The sequence below is a fragment of the Gossypium arboreum genome, chromosome 13 (genome assembly GCF_025698485.1).
Source record: "Gossypium arboreum isolate Shixiya-1 chromosome 13, ASM2569848v2, whole genome shotgun sequence".
In the NCBI taxonomy this organism is placed as follows: Eukaryota; Viridiplantae; Streptophyta; class Magnoliopsida; order Malvales; family Malvaceae; genus Gossypium; species Gossypium arboreum.
In genome coordinates this window covers 112,736,029-112,755,407 of record NC_069082.1, presented here as the reverse complement: position 1 = coordinate 112,755,407, position 19,379 = coordinate 112,736,029, and the positions used below count along the sequence as shown (strand labels likewise).

Genomic DNA, 19,379 nt, shown 5'->3' with positions numbered 1-19,379 from the left:
AATTGTTTTTGCTTTTAGGTTTAAAAGCACTTCTGACTTTAAAATTGTCTATTTAGTATGCTTGTAACCCCAAAAGCATTTTTGAGTTGCAAAACTAAACTAAACCTAAATTGAAAAATGATAGAAATACATATTTAAAATGTTAATATACGCTTGAAATACATTTTCTTTAAACAAAATGTTCTTAATTTATTCCAAAAATAAATCAAGATATATTATTATATAAAAATCACTATAAATATTAATAAAAAAAGTTTAGTTATTATTTAAATATTAATGAAGATGGCATATCAAGCAAAGAGAGTGCCTACTTATTGTGATTTTAAACTTTCACATAATTTGTTTTCTTTGATTTGCTTTGCATACCAGCTCTCCAACTTGACTTGAGAAATACTAAACCTTTGAGAACCAAAGAAGAGCTGGTGCATTTGATTGTTTTCTAAAATGCTTTTATACCTTACTTTATATATATTATATATATATATATGATAAAATCATTTTTCACAACACATTCGGATCCATGTTTGGAAAATAATGCAAGGGTCTGTCCGGGTTAACAAATATGACAGTCAAACCAAAATAAAATGCACATATACATGCATGTGATTATATATATATATATATATAGCCTCAGAATACAAGGTTTAAAGAGTATTCCTAGCCCAAAACCTCTGGTTCAAGGATTGCATTCCGCATACTAACGTGCCAAGCATGTCCACTTATTGATTAAACAAAATTCAACTGCTTGTTATTAGGGAAGTGTGTGTATCAGTTTCAAGCAACAGGTTCAGAACCTAAAACATCTCTCTCAACCGCATTTAGCCTTATATGCTTCCCATCCTTGAAGGCGGTATTCGCGAGCTGCCTCTGCAGGGTTTGCTGCCTTTATGATTCCGCGCCCCACAATTATTATGTCACTACCCCTATCAAAGATGACCTGGAATATCGTTTATCTCGGTTACTAAAGCCGATAAGAGTAAGCAAAATGCCACTAGAAACGACAAAAACCAGCATCACACTAATATATAGTGCGTTTTGGGAAAAAAGACAGGGCTTTGACACAACAGGACAAGAGAGACATTTTCGTTGACAGCACATTTAAAAGAATTTTCCAGGAAAATTCATATATACAAAATAGCCTTACAGAGGAAGAGTTAAACTGTAGAACGAGCAATGATAGGACCAAATACTTACAGAATATGGAGTGTTATACTGTTGGCCAAGATCATCACCACCCTTTACCATTTGGACTCCAGGGGTTGCCTGAATGAACGCTGGATTTACCGGTGCCCCAGACCATGATGCCGGATTGACCGAGATAAAACCAATGACAAAATCAGAATGCTCTTCTGCAATTTTTACTGCAGCAGCCGTGTAGTCTCCCTTAGCAAGGTTACCAGCAGAGCTCATTTCTGCCAGTAGCAACAGGCCCCTACCGCGTGGCAAACCCTAAAAAATTTCCCCAAGAAAAGATTAGTTCTAACTCTGTATGTTAATTCTAGCTAAAAAGTACTGTTGGGCAATCATAACCAACCTTCAACTTCAGACCATCAACAATTCCAGGACCCGAGATTACGTGGGCATTAACAATATCAGCCCAATCCAATATACGAAAGATACCGCTGCAAAAGCATACATGCCAGAAGCAGTAAGACAAGAGCAAAGGCATCTAGCAGAAAAGGGAAACTTAGGCTGCAAAAACTGAATATTACCCTTCATACTGCATTGTCACTGTGTTACCAATATCGGCAAATTTACGGTCTTCGAAGATCATAAAGTTATGTCTTTCTGCAATCTTCAGTTGAAATGTCAAAAATAGCACTGTTAGTTTAACTTAGCAGTAACATCTCTATTAATAACAACTGGTTCACACAATCTGACATAATCTATAATGAAAATCAATAACTTTCTTCATCACTAGGTTTAACCTGAATAACGAAAATAGACGCAAGGATGATAAAGTTATACTTCCATAGAAAATCAAAACGATTTCTCAAGAATGGCCATAGTTCGGGAAATATAAGCACAAGACATTCAATAAGCATATGAGACTTACCGCACGAAGTTTAGAGCCAAAATCTGGAGTGAAATCGGGGAATATGTCAACATGAGTCTTCAATAAACAGATTTCTGGTCCAACCTGCATAGAAATTCAAATATGGAGCAAACGATTTTCTAACAAGTTAATACAAACTAAAATCCACTTAACAGACATCCTTTTAAGACTCAAGTCTAAGTTTAAACATTAACACCGAACTTAACATCGTTTCTAACCCCAATATATCAAAGCTTAGTCACAACTCAAAATCCCACGATTATTATATCAACAGAAAAGAATTTGATGTACAAAGACATAGTTAAGATATAAAAGTACGGCAAAATATGATGCTGTAAGTAACACTGCCTAAGTTTCCAAAGTATAAATTCCATAAAAGAAAACTTACTTTCCATACTTTCAAACACAAAAAAGAAAATTCTCATCCTAGAATACTTCAAAACTTCGCTGATAAACTAAAACCATTTTACCTTCTCAGCAATATCAAGCAACTCAGCAGCAGTCCCAACATCAGCAGCCAAACAAAGATTACTGTGTTTCTTAACCATAACCTCAAAGAGCTTTTTCCCAGTTGGATTCTCAGCTAACTTAGCCCTTTCTTCAAACCCCAAACTCTTAACCCTCGCTTTCTCAACCTTTGGCACCGCCACTTTCTTGTTCTCTTCCAAAAACTTCATTACCAAAGTCTCCATCTCCGCCTCCAACTTCCCTTTCGCTCTCAAAACCTTAACCATCTGTGTTAAAGTAAACAGAGCATGAAGCTTAATCCCATTCTCCTCCAACGTCTGCCTTCCGCCTTGTTCTCTATCTATAACCACCACGGCGTCCGTCACCTTGATTCCCAACGCCCGTAACGGCGCAGCGGTTTCAAGAACAGATGCTCCAGATGTTACGAGGTCTTCAACTATCAAACAAACTTGGCCCTTTTCGTAAACGCCTTCGATGGACTTTGCGGTACCGTAATCCTTCACTTCTTTGCGGCGCATGAGCATGGAGATGGAGGTGTCGAGGGAGATGGAGGTGGCGATCGGGAGGGCGGTGTAAGGAACGCCACAGATGAGGTTAAAGGGTGTTTGGGGAGGGAGGGAAGAGAGGAGGGATTGGGAGATTTGGCGGAGGAGGGAAGGGTAGGAGATGATTAGGCGGAGGTCTATGTAGATAGGGGAAGAGATGCCGGATTTTAGCTTGAAGTTGCCGAATTTAACGGCGGAGATTTCGTGGAGTTGGAGGATGAGAGACTCTACTGATGACATTGTTGTTGCGGCGGCAACTGGTAGTGCTGATGGTGCAGGTGAGTGGAGAAGTGGTAGTGGGAAAGGGAGAGTGCTCTGATGCTTAATAAAAAAGTAAAGCCAGTTGACATACGTCTTCGTGTGGGTCGGGCTAAGTCGGATGATTACGTAAAAAAAAAAATCATAATTTTTGTTAAAATTTATAATCCAATTCAAATTACTCCAATGATTTTATTATTATTAGTACCCAAAAAGTAAGTGGAATATTTTTTTCAAAAAATTCATTAAGTAGTCTCCATTTTGAAAACCCAAATTCTTTTTCCCATCATTTTAGCCACTTCTGTCACTATCTGTTTTGATTTTAATCACTCTATTATATTTCTGTTAATAGAAGTTCAAGCTGCCATTTTTATAATTAACAAATAATTTTTATAATAGGAGAGGTGGTAATGATATGAAGGTATGGTGAGGAATGGTGGTGATATTTGAGGCAAATGGTGGTTCCGCTTACAACTGATCACTCAATTTCGAAAGTCTACTAAAAAAATAAAAGGTTTTGGACAAAATGCGATATCCGAAAAATAAGTTTGGGTAAAATTTAAAATTCATTTTTTATATGGGCTGAGCTTTAAACAAGATTTTTGCTCGAGACTAACCCGTTCCAAATATATTATGTTCTAAAAATACTATATTAATTATATATGTTAAATAATAATTATATATATATTAAATCATTAACCCAATTACAATTAAACCATTACCCAAAATCTAAAAAAATTTACCCAAAATATAAATTTTAAAAATTATATTTAATACAATAAATATTATTATATTTATTTGTGTTTTTAATATAATAAAATATTTCTTATATTTATGGTAGTGTTTTTTAATATAGCTACTTTTAATGTATTTTTAATGTGTTAGAAAAGTTTCATTTTAGCATTTTAGTGTATTATATTTTTAAAAATATTTTAAATAAAATAATCTAAAAAAAATAGGTGGGCCAAGTCGGCCAATTTACCTTTCTTAAATTGAATTAGACTTGAGCAAAAAAATAACCTTATTTTTTGGGTTGGATCAATCCCGAACTTGAAAAATTAGTCTAAATTCTTTACAGGAGCTCAACTTAAACCCGATTAATCCCGGCCCATGAGTACCTCCAATTTAACTAGTGATGGGTTATGTCAATGTGGTGACGGGTTGGTGGTTGAAATGATAAGGATGAAGAATATGGAATTTAAAATATTATGTGGAAATTTTATAATTTATTTATTAATTATAAAAATGCCAACTTAGACTTTGTTAATAGAAATATTAAGCGAATAAAATGAAAAAAAAAAAAGAGTGCCTAAAATGATAAGAAATTTAAGTGCTTAAAATGAAAATTTATAAAAATTGAGTGATTATTTATATAATTTATCTTAAAAATTTTATATTGATATTTTTATTTTATTAAAATTAAACAAAATAGTAATTTTAATAAGAAATATTAGTTGATTTGTTTTTGACTTAGAAAGGTTCAAAACGTAAGACACATGAATCATATGTTTGGCTATACTCTCATATTTTTGTATTCATTATTATTTAATATATATTTAATTATCATTCATAAATTAAATTTTACATTTAATAAATGATTGCTTTTAATTAGCGGTCATCAATGTATTAAATTTTAATAGATAGAAAAATAATGGACCAAGTCCTAATTTAGTAACAAAGACATGTAAGTAACATTTTCAAAAATTTGTATGTTGGGTTAATGTATTAGACTTACTTAGTGTAAGTAATAACTTTTTTTTTTATAAAATAATAAAATGAGATAACTATATTAAGCTAAAATGAACAAAAGCACCAAAAGTCTTGTCTTTCTCAAAAGTGTCAATTAACTCCCTAAGCTTATCTTCAACCACTTGTATACCCACTTTCTCATTAGAAGACATTTTGGCTATAAGACTAGCGACTTGATTACTCTTCCTAGGCACATGCCTTATCACCCAATGATTTCTGCTCTGTAGCACCTGTTGAATTCGCCAAAGCAAAGTTGAATTTGAAGACACAGAGTAACCTTCTTGGATAGCTTTTATCACCTCCAAGCAATTTGTTTGAACCAAAGCCCTATCATGCTCCATTTCTTATAACAAGAGCAAACCATCCCAGATGCCCCATAACTTAGAATAAAAAATTGAACAGTCACCCAAAGCATGACTAAAATTGACAATCCAATCCCCAAATTGGTTTTGCAACACACCGCCAGAAAAGGCAGACCCTGTACTTACATTCATCGCACCATTACTATGTAAATAAACAAAGTTACCTAAAAATGATTGACCTTGAATAACAATACGCATACCAGGTGGGCTATTCTTATGTGCAAACAAAAATTTTCGAGCCCAACTTAACGAAACTTTAAAAATCTCAAAAGCATTCCAAGACAAGTCTTGGAATATGAATAAATTTTTATTCTTCCAAAGACACCACGCAATTAGGAAAAAAACGCAAAGTCAATCAACATTCGTAGAAAGCAAACCCAATGTAAAAGATAAATTAGAAACTAGCCATTCAACAAGATTGCTAAAAAAAACGATTACTTTGACTTACGGGCACCACTTGCAACCAGACCTTTTTCGCCGCAGCACAATCTCTAAGAACATGAAGAATGTCGTTTGAGCCATGACTACAAATTGGGCAAGAAGGATCCCGTCCAATTCCACGCCTAATTTGTTCCATGTTTGTGAGTAGTCGTTGCTTAAAGACAAGCCACATAAAGAGACGAACTTTTTGCGGTCCCTGAAGTTTTCATATAGTTTTCCAAGATTAATCTCTAAGATTCCAAGAATTATCCCGAATCATGTGATATGCACTCTTAATTAAGAAAGATCAAGTAGGGATACGACTCCAAACAATCCTATCCTAACCCACTGAAAGATGAGGAGGCAGGATACTCACCATGCGCTTAACAATATCTTCTGACACCCACACACAAAACAAATCAAGATTCCAAACACCTTCTTTAGTTTCCATCTCATTAAGCCTACAATCAAATTCCATGTGAACATATGAAGGAATTTGTCTTATCAGAGGGCCTACACTCGCAACCCAGGGGTCCTTCTAGCATCGAGTTGATCTACCATCCCCCACAGACCACACTAGATTGTCCCGAAGTAAGGGCCAAACCTTAAAGAGAGCCCTCCAAAGAAATAAACCCTTTGAAACACTATCCAACATAATGCATTACCATTCAAAATCAAATTAAACCTCAATTTCATCAGAAAATATTTGTTCTAATCCTCCAAACGGTGAAGCCCAAGACCTCCACAAAAACGACGTTGACAAACTGAATCCCAGTTAACTAACATTAATTTATTCCTTCCATCGAAGATCCCCAGATAAACTGTCTAGCCAAACATTCAATCTCCTTACAAATACCTTTAGATATCATTACAAACTGCATAAAGTAATTTGGAATGGATAAAAGCACAGCAAAAAATTAAAATTTTAAAAATCAACTCGGTTTGTGATATTTATAGCAATAAATCTTAAACCGAAAACATACATGTGTTTTGGATAGTGGATCCTTGACGTTTTTTGGCTTTCAACCAAACGATAATCTCCACTATTCTCGTACCACGAATTGTTTCGAATGTGAGCTTAAACCAATTGAATCAAAACACAGAATTAGAAAATATTTTCTTTTATCTTTGAGGTGAAAACGAGAATTCTCTCTTTTTTAATAGAAATCGGTAGAATTGTTATTTTAAAAAAATATATTTAATAGTTGAGAATAAATTATTTCTACTTTTCAGCAGAGTAACAATCTCTCCAAGTTATATAAATAATTCTCCCGGTGCCATCTAATTATAAAGAGAGAATGTAAAATCGTTGTTGAATTGTAGAAGTTTATTTCAAATAAAAAAATAACTTTCTAGTCCAACTAGGAGAAAGAGAGAGGCTAATAGGGTGTGCTTCCTCTCATATGTATTATGATGGGGATTCGGGCCTCTCAATATATTGGGCCTAATTATATATGCTTTATGAACTTTTAACCTGGCACTTTATAATTTAATCTAACCCAATACATATTTTTTATTTTTCAAAATAAATATTAATTTTTAATTAAATAATTTTCTAATCCTAATTTTACCCCCGATAAAATTATGATAATTTTACTCTTGATAAAATTTCTAAGAAAATATATTTAATATTTCACAACTCAACTTTTCACTATGACCAAATGATTTATTTTCATTTTCGGGCTTTAAAATTGCTCAAAATATAGACTCATTCTTCCGATCATTTCTAAGTAATCCATATATATATTTACAAATAAATCATTTCTCATTTTCATTTTCATTTTCATTTCCATTTTTTTGAGAAACTCACATTCATTTTCAAATGATTTCATATCTCCATTTCAGAGAAAACCATAATCATTTTTGAATGTTTTCCATTTCTCTATTTCTATTCATCCCGCTCATTTTGATTCAAACACACAATTTCTTTCTAGTTTCATCGAATTAGCAAAGGGATCGATTGGACATATGTAATTAGGGCTCAAAATGATTTATAATTAAGTTTTCACCTATTAATTATAAACTCATTTAGTTACAAAGTCATTCTACTATAGTATCATAACTAAGCTCTCCCTAACGACCTACCATTACGAAAGCAACTATTCAGTGCTTATTTAATGACATTTTCATAAGTGTGTTACCATCATAGTATATCCTTAATCTCTTTGGAATAATGTTCGTTCTCCCAATATGATCATATTTTATCTCATGGTAACAATTACATATTTCTTCATGAAAAGTCAATCACCATCAAATAGTGATCAAATCATCCATCACAAAGATGAACGACTCATGACCATATTTACTTTTCATCGACCATGTAATACCTATAAAAGGATATCATTTACTCATGTATCGAGCTATAAATTACATTGCTGTGAATGACACTACATATTGCAAAAATTGTACATCCAATGCACCATTTTTTGGTTCCTTATCTATTCGAACTCAGGCTTTTATTTGCATTAAAGTGTACGAGTCACGCATACATAGTCCACCATCCACTCGATATTTTAGTGTGCCACACTATAAACGTCACAAGTGAATAGATCCATAAACGGATTCAGAATCTATTCTACTTGGGTCTAATCTGATGTACTGCCAATCCATTCAATCACATTTATGTCCCTTTCTTCTAGGAGTCATCCACTTCAATGCCCAAGACAAAGTATCTCCCCAATTGGACTTAATAGATGGTATATTAGTCTTTCAATTGGTTTGCTCATTTCTAATTAAATTAAAAACATGTTTAGGTTCGTATACTAATACAAATTATTTTTCTATATTAAGATTCAACGATGTAATACAGCTGAATATTGGTTAAACAATATACTACAAATGAGCAACATTTACTTCCATTTTGCTTTGTGTGCAAAAACTATGTGAAGACAATATACAAAGTATCAATGTAATTCATGAATAATTTTATTAACCAGTCTATTCAAAAAATTACGTGTACTTAGACGAAAGTACTACACTTAAGGCACTAGATCCAACAGGCTCTCCCAACTAGAGACAACTGTCTGGTATCCCAACTATGTAACCTTTCACGAACCTTATCCACCTCAAATCTAAGGGTGCTATTGGTGACTCGAGAAAAAGAGGAACACCTAGGTACGAACCGAGATTTTCCACTCTATAAAAACCAAGCAGACTACTCATTCTACCCTTAGAGCTTCATCAACTCCTTTCGAGAAAAAAATATTTGTCTTCCTTGCATTAACATGATGACTAGAAAAAGCTCATAAAAACAATACAAAATATCCTTAAAAAGTTAGGCATGCTTCAAATTCGTTCTACTAAAAATAACCAAATCGTCAACAAAGAAAACATGCGACAACTCCAACCTTACTCTAGACAGTCTTATAGGATGCCATTGGCCATTCAAAATTGTAGAGTGGAAACTATGTCCGAGCTATTCCATACACAAAATAAATAAATACGAGGATAAAGGATATCCCTAACAGATCCCCTTAGTCAGCCTGAACTTCTATGTTGGAACCTCATTTCGTAAAACTTATATGGTGTAGGTCGATGTTGCAGACATAAAAACCTTCCTCAAAAAGTTTGGAATGCGAGCAACTCTAAGCAAGGCATCAATAAAAGCCCAACGCACTCGATCATAAGCTTTCTCCAAATCGATTTTAATGGTCATCCAAGATTTCTTATTATTATTGCCTCTCATTAAGTAAATGGTTTCCTACGCAATGAGGATGTTATCCATTATTATTGAAAATTAGTCTACACTAATACTAACCTTTTTGAAAATTATTATTGTAGTCAATGTGATGAGTAGGTATTTCATGGTAATTTATTTGGCTCTTCAATTTTATAAAAAGTTATTTTTAATTTTTATTTAATTTTTTCTCTTTTTAGCCATTGAACTTGTATTTTTATCAAATCACCTAAAATAGATAAAAATATTAATGTTTGTTAACTTTGTTGATGTGACATACATGTTGATTGGACATAGATAACACATTAACATTTAATTAATTTTAAAATTTTAAAAAATATATAATTTTAAATATTTTTAATGATTTTAAAATTTTAAAAATAGTTTTTATTTTTTGAATTTTTAAATTTTAAAAACAGTCTCGCCATTAAGGAAGTAGTATTCACCATCAGTCTTCACCATTACTTTGCTAACAATGCAATGTTAAATTTTGATAAATCTCGAAAACCCATACCGCCTTCATTCCAAGAGCACCAATGCAACCCAGTCTTTCCAGCTTTTTTCTACCACTAGAATCGTGCAATCACTGTTTCTAGTTCCCTACACAATGAACTAGGTAAAAGAAAACATGACATCGCACACATTGGGATTGCTTCCAACACTGGTTGGAAGAAGTAAAAAGAAGCTTTCTCTCATCTCTGTGACAAGATGCGTCCTAAGTTTAATATTTGGGCTAATCGTTCTCTCTCCCAAAGAGGGAAAGAGGTCTATATTAAGTCAGTATTACAAGCTTTGCCTATCTATTCTATGTCCTGCTTTTCACTTCCCAAAACTCTTTGTCACAAATTAGACAGAATTATGAATAGGTTTTAGTGGTAGAAAAGCGCTACTCGAAAGGCTATGCATTGGTTTAGTTGGTCTGAATTAAGTAAACCTAAGGATCAAGAGGGAATGGGTTTTCGTGACCTATGTAAGTTTAATATCACCTTTTTGGTGAAGCAGGGTTGGCGATTTATAGTTAAACCAGATTCGTTAGCTGCCCGTATCTTTAAAGCTAAACATTTCCCGCATATAAGCTTCTGGTCTGCTCATTTGGGAACAAACCCATCATATGTATGGCGTGGTATTTTCGCAACTAGAAAGGTTTTGGAAGATGGTGCGGGTTGGAGAGTGGGCTTGGGTATAAATATCTCGATATGGAGAGATAGTTGGCTTCCAATATGGGTGGGGGGAATTCGTAACACAGTGGTTAATAATATAGTTTCTATGGTAGTAAACTTAATAGATCACAACTCAAAAAGCTAGAAAGGGGAAGTCATTACCAGTGCGTTTACTTTTGGAGGAAGCTGAGGCCATTAAGTCCCTCTATCCCGCTCGGTTGACGAAGACATGATTGTTTGGAGGGGTGATAGATCCGGCGAGTATTTTATCCGTAGTGGCTACATGACCCTCATCGACCTTCAAAATACAGAGGAAAGCTCCCAAGATTACAGTGCAGTTTAAAAAAAATTATGGCTCCTAGACATCCCTTCTAAAATTAAAATCACTATTTGGAGACTATTACACAATATGATTCTCACTGCTATATCCTATACAATAGGCAAATTACGCCTTCTCCTTTATGTCTAAGGTGTGGCTTGTTTCCAAAATCAGCCATGCATGCCATTTTGAAGTATGGACCTGCAAATGAAGTATGGAGTCAATTGGGTTTACACTGGGTAACAGATCCTTATTGTGATACTTTTTGGTATTGGATAGCTTATGTTTTTCAGACGAATGATGCTATCGGTTGTAGTAAAATTCTAACTACGATGTGGCTGTTGTGGCATGCTCGCAATCAATATGTGATGGAGGGTAAACAACAATCAGTTCAGGAGATAAGAATAAAAATTGAGAGCTTTATAATGCAGAGTTCAGTGATTAAAGAGAGATTACCTAAAAAGTAAAGATCCATGTCGTCCAAGTGGTTGTCCCCTGAAAGAGTGGTTGTAAAGATTAATTTCGATGCAACGTTTAAATAAAATCTACATCAGTCTTGCTCAAGTTTCGTCATCAGAAATGATTTAGGGTTGGTTATGGGAAGTGGGTCAATTCTGAATAGTAACGTTGCTGATGCTTTCTCAGCTGAGGCTTTGGCATGTCTTCAAGCCTTAACCTTTGCTAAGGAAATGGGGTTCTCACAGGTCGTGATTGAAAGGGATTCTAGAATGACTATAATGAAGGCTCGTAGAGGGATCACGGATAGATCTGTGATTGGAATTTTTATTGAAGATATTAGAGTGATGGCCCTTAATTTTATTTATGTTTTATTTCAACATACAAATTAAGATTCAAATAATATTTGCTTATACAATTGCTAAAAACGGTTTTAAGCTGGGCAACTCTCATTTCTAGTTTGAAGATTTACCTCATGAAACTGTTGAAATGGTTTACCAAAATTGACGGTCATTACAGCTTCCTGAAGGGACTTGATTCGACGATTGCTTGTGACCTTTTGACTGGAAGACGATCGAAGTTCTGGGTTTGGATGATTTCTATTTGGAAGAGAAGATGGAAGGTCTCCTTCTGCTGATGAATCGTTTCCTCTGCTCCGAGGCAGTTTTTCTTCTTTTCTTTGTGTTTCAGTTTTTATCCTTGCTATTTATTGTTTGTTTCTTTATAGTTGTTTGTTTGTTATTTATGGGGGTTGTTGGATTTGTTTTTTTTTTTTTTCTTTTAATACAATTTCTGTCTCGGTATTTTATATAAAAAAATTTTAAGTATGTTTTTATTTTAAAAATTAAATACGGTTGCATTTTTAACTTAATACACACAAACAGTCCATGCACCACACAAGTATACAAATTAGTTTTTCTTTTATTTTTCTTTGCCTATTTTCTCTCACAAAGTAAGGTTTTATTTGGATGTATAGCAGGTTTGGTTATGATGAGATTGAAAATAGCAGTGACAATAATATTAAATATTTTAACAATAAAATTAAAATTAATAGTGAAAAGTGTATTTAGATTCAACTGAATTAGTGTGGTTAACTTAATGTAAAAAAATAATTCAAAATCTTTATTAAAGGTGAAGACAATGAAGCTTTACTATCCAAGTCAATAGACTTTAACTTTGTATGTAGATATTGAGTAAAAGTTTTACAAAAGAAAAGAAGAAAAAGGAATAGAACATCAACATTGACATAGATAAGAGGTCAGGGTTGAGAATTTAATTAGAAAAAAAAGGAATTTTCAAATTGATAGTGGGAGAAGGGACTAATTCAGGAAGATATAATTCCTCAAAGGAAAGAAAATAAAATAAGGTATTTTTTAATTAAGGGATTAAATTGTTTACAAAAAGTATAGGGATTAAATGTACAAATATTTTTTTTGTCTCAAATGTCATTTTATTGCTACACCTCAATGATTATAAGATAATGAACCAATAATGTTAATAATTATATAATAATTTTTTAAAATTCAATGATAAAAATATAATTTTATATAAATAAACATAAATGATTAAATTTATACGTTGAGTATGACTCCTATTTCAATCAAATTTGAGAAATAATCTTCTAGTTAAACTTTGTTTATTTGTTTTAATCAAACTCTAATTAGTCTAGATTATTTTATTATTATTTGACCTATGAATTTAGCCTATAAAAGACTCTTTTACAACCTTAAAAAATACACTCATTAGATATTAGAACTCATAACACTTTTGGAGAATTTTTGTATTTACGTTTTGAGCGTTCTTTATTTTTCGAGTTTCGGAGTTTAGTTTTTATCCCCATCTTTGTACTCTTCGTTCTTTTGCTATTATAGTAAAATTATCTTTACCCGTGGTTTTTTTATCCTCTTTGGAGGGGTTTTTTCACGTTAAATTTGTGTGTTCAATTTCTCAATTTCTTCCGCTGTTTTTACTTGTTCGTTACTTAATCAGGTCAATCCCCAACAAGTGGTATCAGAGCTAGTTCAATTTTCGTAGATCAACCTATTCAGATATGGCAACAACAAGATTTGATATTGAGAACTCGATGATATCACGAATTTCAATCTATGACAAGTTCGGATGATGGTAATTTTAGTTCAGATAGCCTGAAAAAGGTCGTTAACGAGAAAAAGCCCGAGAATCTAAATCTGTTAGAATAGGAAGAGCTTAATGAAAAGGCATTGTCTGCAATCCAGTTGTGCCTCCCAAATAGGGTATTACAGGAGGTATTGTTGGAGAATACCTCGTCTGCCTTGTGGAAAAGGTTAGAAACTCTTTATGCAACTAAGTCTCTGGCTAACCATATGTCTATTTACGTTTCGCAAGAACGAATGTGAGCTTTTTAGATATCACATCAGTCAATTCAAAACCCTTTTAAATGATTTAAATAACTTTGAGGTTCAGATTGATAATGAAAATCAGGTTGTGCTATTATTGTGTTCTTTACCCCCTTCATACAAGTCTTTCAGGGAGACCTTGATTTATGGAAAAGACAAACTCCCGTTCAAAGATGTGAAGGGTCATTTTTTTAGTAAAAATGCTCGACAATGAGTTTGGTTCAAATACCGAGGTAGATAGGCAAGCTTCCGTTTTGGTAGCATCAAAGAAGCGAGACAAAAGGTGTCGCTATTGTAAGAAGTTAGGTCACGTCAAAGTAGATTGTTATAAATTGTAAAATAAAAGGGTTGCTGAGAGTAACGAAAAAAATTTAGCTGGTGCTAATTTGGCTGATGAAAGCAGTGATGATTTTTGTCAGTGTCAATGAGCGAAAGCTCCGAGCTTACGTCCAAGTGAATCCTAGATTCGGGATGTTATATCCACATGTGTCCTAATAGAAAATGGTTCTCCACATACAGTTTGGTTGAAGGTGGAGTTGTGTGCAAGGGAAACGATTCATCTAGTAAGGTAATTGGTATTAATACTGTTAAAATTAGGATGCACAATAAGACGATTAGAACACTCTTAGATGTCAGGTATGTACCTGATTTACGAAAGAATCTTATCTCCTTGAGTATTTTAGACTCTAAAGGTTGCAGAATCAACATCGAGTCGAGCGACATTAAGGTGTCTTGTGGGACTCTCGTTTTGTTAAAAGGTAAAAAAAACTCGCAATCTTTATATTCTGAAAGATTCTACAGTGATCAATAAAATGTCCCTCGTCTGTTATGGAGTCAAAGTCAACTCATTTGGAACGGAGGTAACTTGGTCATAGGAGGGAAAAATGTATGACCATTTCATTAAAGAAAGGTTCTCTTTTGGATGCATGTTTTAAAAAGTTAAGGCACTATGTTTGTAAAAATTAGACCCGGCACTACAGGAGAACAGACTTTTAGCGGCGTTTTTTTTGCCTTTAGCGGCGTTTTTAAGCGCCGCTAGAACTATTAGCGGCGTTTTCACAAGTGCCACAAAAAACGTCGCTATAGCACACGCCGCAAAATTTTACGGCACTTTTTTTCTCAAAAACGTCACTAAAGATCGTGACCTTTAGCGGCGCTTTCCCCAAAAATGCCGCTAAAGATCGTGGCCTATAGCGACGCTTTCCCCAAAAACGCCACTAAAGATCGTGACCTATAGCGGCGCTTTCCCCAAAAACGCCGCTAAAGATCGTAACCTATAGCGACGCTTTCCCCAAAAACGCCGCTAAAGACCATATATATTTCAACTTTTCATACAAATTTTACATTCTTACCTTAAATGATCATACAAAATTTAAATAACCTAACAATGGAAACATTTTAAATTGTTTTTTAGTTCAAAAACATTAATAAGAGAACTTTTCATTTGATCAAAATGTTAACATAACCAATCTTTGAAAACCCAATCTAATGACTACAATACACTTTCTTCTAAAAAGTAAAATCTTTGAAACTTCTGTCGAATAAACAACATGATGTTCACTATAAGAAACTTCAACTACAAGTATACTACAATTACTTATCAGTTTAATTTCAGCAGAGCTTCTTGATTGACCTGCTCCAGACCTGTACAAGTCTTGTTAGTTGAAGCTGCTGCACCCATGATCATGCCTAAAATTGCAAAAACATAGAATCAATGAACTCATATACAGTATAACAAATCATCTGTGAGCTTTGAAGTTCTTAAAATACTACACAAAGAACATTTAAACACTTCAATTTACAGCATTTAAATTCTTCAGTTTACAACATTTAAACACTTCAATTTACAACATTTAAACACTTCAATTTACAGATTTAAACAATGAAGAACCATCAATTAAATAAGAGGAATTTTAAACATTTAATAGCCATTTCCATCATAATCGACAAAAATTATCCACCATTTAATTAGCTTAGTTTCAGATTAATTCGGTAATGAGCAACAATATATAGCAAGATTCAATCCACCACACAAAGATATTTCAAACATCAATTTACTCACTTAGGACCTCATTAACAAAGACAATTTAACTGATTTCTTTCATACAGTTCTTCCAACCCGAAACAGCAAGATTAAACCACCAAGGATTGAGCATTTTATGTGACAAAGACCACGAAAAGCTCACCAAAAGATCTGTTCAAAGTACCGAGATCCTCACACTAGCATTTTAAATGACAAAGACCAAGAAAGGCTTGAAACACTGTGTTTCAATCCCTAATAGCTTCCCTGAAAAAAATCTGTAAACTAGCCAAACCAACCAAGTGACACTAAAGGGTAAAAAATAAATTAAAAACAAAACAAAGATCCTGACCTGAGACTAATACTTAAACTGTATATATATTATACATGAACTATTTCAGAATTCAACATTTCAAACAAAATATAAGCACAAACTATTTCATGCATGCTCAACAAATCAACAAGCATTTAGTTCAGTCACATATTAAAATAACACGAAACTTATTAAAGATTTCTTGAGGAATAATCATGAGCATTAAAGCTTCAACAACCATTAAACAGCAAAAATGCAAAAAAATAAGAGAGAATTGACTCAAAAAACATACCAGTCCAGCACTCCATACTTGCACAAGGAGATATTTTTATTACATCAGGTGGATCAACACTAATATTTAAACATAAAACTAGGGCCAAACATCCTGTCTTCATCTCCATATCAAGACAAATTAAAGGAAAAATAGTTCTTAGGGGATGGTTTCTAATATTTATTAAGAAGAAACATACTATTATCTAATAATCAAATTCAGTTTCAAGAAAGAAAATATTACTTAATGTATTGCAAAGAAACTCGAGCAATTTAGCAATCCTTTCGTTCAGTTTTAACCTCCTATTGAAGTAAACCAGGTTGTAAACCAAAGAACTATGTACCACTATCACATTTACGAAATCAGTGAAGATGATAAAACGGCGTTTAAAATATGTTATTCTAATCATCTAGGCAACGGGCATGACACTGCAGTAGAAGAAAATACCCTTTAACAAATTGCAAAATGCAACCAGTCTCAAGTAGCAGGTAAGGATACTTACAGCAATTAGCTCAATTGTCACCTGAGCAAGTTCAATCGATGCAAGTGATACATTGAGATACATTGAGCAATTAAAATGAGAAGCAAGCCATTCAATCGATGCAAGTGATACATTGAGGGAAAGACATACATAATATAGCGAACATACACAAGAAGTCCAAATGCATAGAGACTCGCAAAGTGGAAACTCCAAAAGAAAAGAGCAAGCAAGGAAATCTGATATATTTAACAGGAAATAATCTTAAGAACACAAAACAACTTCTGTGAAGGTAAGACAAATTCGATCCATATGTCCGAAGAAAAGAAATTACCTAAAGGTTCACTCCAACCCTTTGGTTCCTGTTGGACATACAAGATAGATTAAAAGGAAAACATGACTACTGACCCTGTCATCCATTGATGTCCCTACTATAGCCAGTAATGATTGAAAAAAAATAGTTCTCATGGGACATATCTATAATTTTTTGGGGTTTTATTACTCTTATTACTACTATTTTATGGCATAGAATTTGCATTAGTTCACATCTGTATGTAGTTCCAGAGACATTATGATTGTAAACACAATCAATACAAAAGTGATGAAAGTTCTATAAAGTAAAACAAATGTAGTATACTTACCGGAAAACCATAAGTAAAATAGTTAATGCCGAAAGTTCGTAAGATTGGTCCTCTTAACAAAATATTAGTGTGCCTAACACCAGATCTGCAAAGCATTTTCCACAGGGAGAGAGAGAGAGAGAGAGATGTTAAAATTGTAGATATCAATGCAAATCCTATCATGTTATGCAATGATAAATATAAAAACAACCTTATATCATGTTGAATACCAAACTTATAAATACAAGGTGTGCATGGTTCCATGTTTTGCTGTTCCATTAAATTTTCAATACCAAAACCAACTAAAATGTGCTGAAAAAATCAAAATAAACTGTAAGTTAGTCAATTTAGAAAACCTCCCCAATTAAATACCTTGATTCACGAATAAAGAATGAATGCTTTGAAGGAAGAAGTTGCCTAGTCAAACTGCTTGCTCTTGCCGACATGATGAAATCCATTTCCATAAGATCACATCTAATCCAAGATAGCTGAAAAAGAATTAAGAGTTACAGAAAGGTTAGCGATAATAAAAAAATGATGGAAACAACAGCTTTGAAGTTTAGCAGTAAGTTATACTCACAATGATGTAAAAGACTATAAGAGAAAGACCAGAACAAATTTCTGACGACTCTGATTTAGCAGATATCTTATAGAGTCCAATAAAATCAGCTAGCCACTTAAAGATCCCAGAATACTCGACAGGGAGTTGGTATATGTAGAGTAAGACAATGTTCAAGCAGCATACAACAAAAGGTGCCGCCAAGATCTTTGAAACCAGACCAAAAATATAAATCAATTAGTAAACCAGATAACATTAAATGCTAACAAACTATAATCGTAATCTCATCTCTAGCCATAGGAATTATAAGATGTTTGCCTGAAAAGGCCAAGAAAGTTGCTTGTAAAAGACCAATCAACAAGTCCAATACTACTACAAATAAAAAATGGTAAAGATGCCCAAGAGGGATGACTAATTCCAACAAGAAGTTGTACAGTAGGCAACAATAAGCAGCATAAAACCCTGAGATGGGAACCTTCAATGAAAAAAAAAAAGAATAGGACAATGGCTTCAATGAAAAAAAAGACTGGTTGCTGTAAATATCACTGAGCAATTAAATGAACTAGGGAAAGAATTTTGTTGTTGTTCTTTTTAAACCTAGAGATTCAGGAAAGATAGAACAAAGGCAAAATTAGAACAATTAAGACATTTCACAGGAAAACAGTTGATATTACTTTAGGCATAGAACATACAAGATAATAAAGAAAAAAAAAACATAAACAACTGACCGCATCACATAGAATTGCACCAACAAATTAAAGCTATAGCAGGAAACTAGAAAACTAATATAATAGAAATAAGAAACCCAAACAAAAAAAATCAAAAATTTTTAAGACGATTGAAAACTAATATAATAGAAAATAAGAAACCCAAATTAAAATTTCTAAAATTTTAAGACGATTGAAAATTAAAGGAAGTAAATTTCAACAAACCCAAACAAAAAAAATCAAAAACCTCACATACTTGCAAAAACTGAGTTCGCTATTGGGTAGAGTGGCTAGGCATCGGGAAACTGGGTGTTTAGGGTTTCGAGAAATTAAAGAACAGACTGAGAAATAAAATAAAACAACAGGTTGAGAGGATTTTCGGGTATATTGAGAAAGACTGAGAAAAAAAAGGAAATTGAGAAAGAAAAGGGAATCGGGGGAGAGAAATAGAGGAACTGAGAATGGCTGAGAAAGAAAAGGGAATCGGGAAAGAAGAGAAAATTAGGGGGGGAGAGAGAGAGAAACAAAACAGCGTCTTTTCAATCAAAACAAAAAATGAGTGGCGTT

At 33.4% G+C, this 19,379-nt stretch overlaps 1 protein-coding gene and 2 long non-coding RNA genes across 5 annotated transcripts; all 3 read right to left on the bottom strand.

Annotated features, from left to right (window-relative positions):
- Positions 1–497: 497 nt before the first annotated feature.
- On the bottom strand, positions 498–3,496 carry LOC108464461 (uridine 5'-monophosphate synthase-like). The gene is made up of 6 exons (XM_017764774.2): positions 2,527–3,496; positions 2,057–2,140; positions 1,713–1,795; positions 1,535–1,622; positions 1,195–1,449; positions 498–937 (listed from the first exon to the last, which is right to left on the bottom strand). Exons 1-6 carry the CDS (start codon positions 3,307–3,309, stop codon positions 809–811), a joined length of 1,422 nt encoding a protein of 473 aa, XP_017620263.1. The 5' UTR covers positions 3,310–3,496; the 3' UTR covers positions 498–808.
- A 2,023-nt stretch (positions 3,497–5,519) lies between these two features.
- LOC108464574 (uncharacterized) lies at positions 5,520–12,220 on the bottom strand. 3 transcript variants are annotated; one of them, XR_001868336.2, is made up of 4 exons: positions 11,942–12,220; positions 11,470–11,508; positions 10,857–11,214; positions 5,520–6,075 (listed from the first exon to the last, which is right to left on the bottom strand). It is a non-coding gene; the product is annotated as an uncharacterized LOC108464574 (long non-coding RNA). The 3 variants fall into 3 exon arrangements; XR_001868335.2 differs by lacking the exon at positions 5,520–6,075 and adding an exon at positions 8,021–8,586; XR_001868333.2 differs by lacking the exon at positions 5,520–6,075 and having other exon boundaries at positions 10,769–11,214.
- Positions 12,221–15,246: 3,026 nt separating this feature from the next.
- Positions 15,247–17,860, bottom strand: LOC128286605 (uncharacterized). The gene is made up of 3 exons (XR_008277219.1): positions 17,758–17,860; positions 17,568–17,652; positions 15,247–15,533 (listed from the first exon to the last, which is right to left on the bottom strand). It is a non-coding gene; the product is annotated as an uncharacterized LOC128286605 (long non-coding RNA).
- Positions 17,861–19,379: the final 1,519 nt, after the last annotated feature.

What these genes read in the sequence shown, in the direction of transcription:
- LOC108464461 (XM_017764774.2), bottom strand. Translation starts at nt 3,309, where the DNA reads ATGTCATCAGTAGAGTCTCTCATCCTCCAACTCCACGAAATCTCCGCC. An exon ending in GTGACAATGCAGTATGAAGG is followed by an intron (nt 1,623 to 1,712) that starts GTAATATTCAGT and finishes ATGCTTTTGCAG; the next exon opens with CGGTATCTTTCGTATATTGG. An exon ending in AGTATAACACTCCATATTCT is followed by an intron (nt 938 to 1,194) that starts GTAAGTATTTGG and finishes ACGATATTCCAG; the next exon opens with GTCATCTTTGATAGGGGTAG.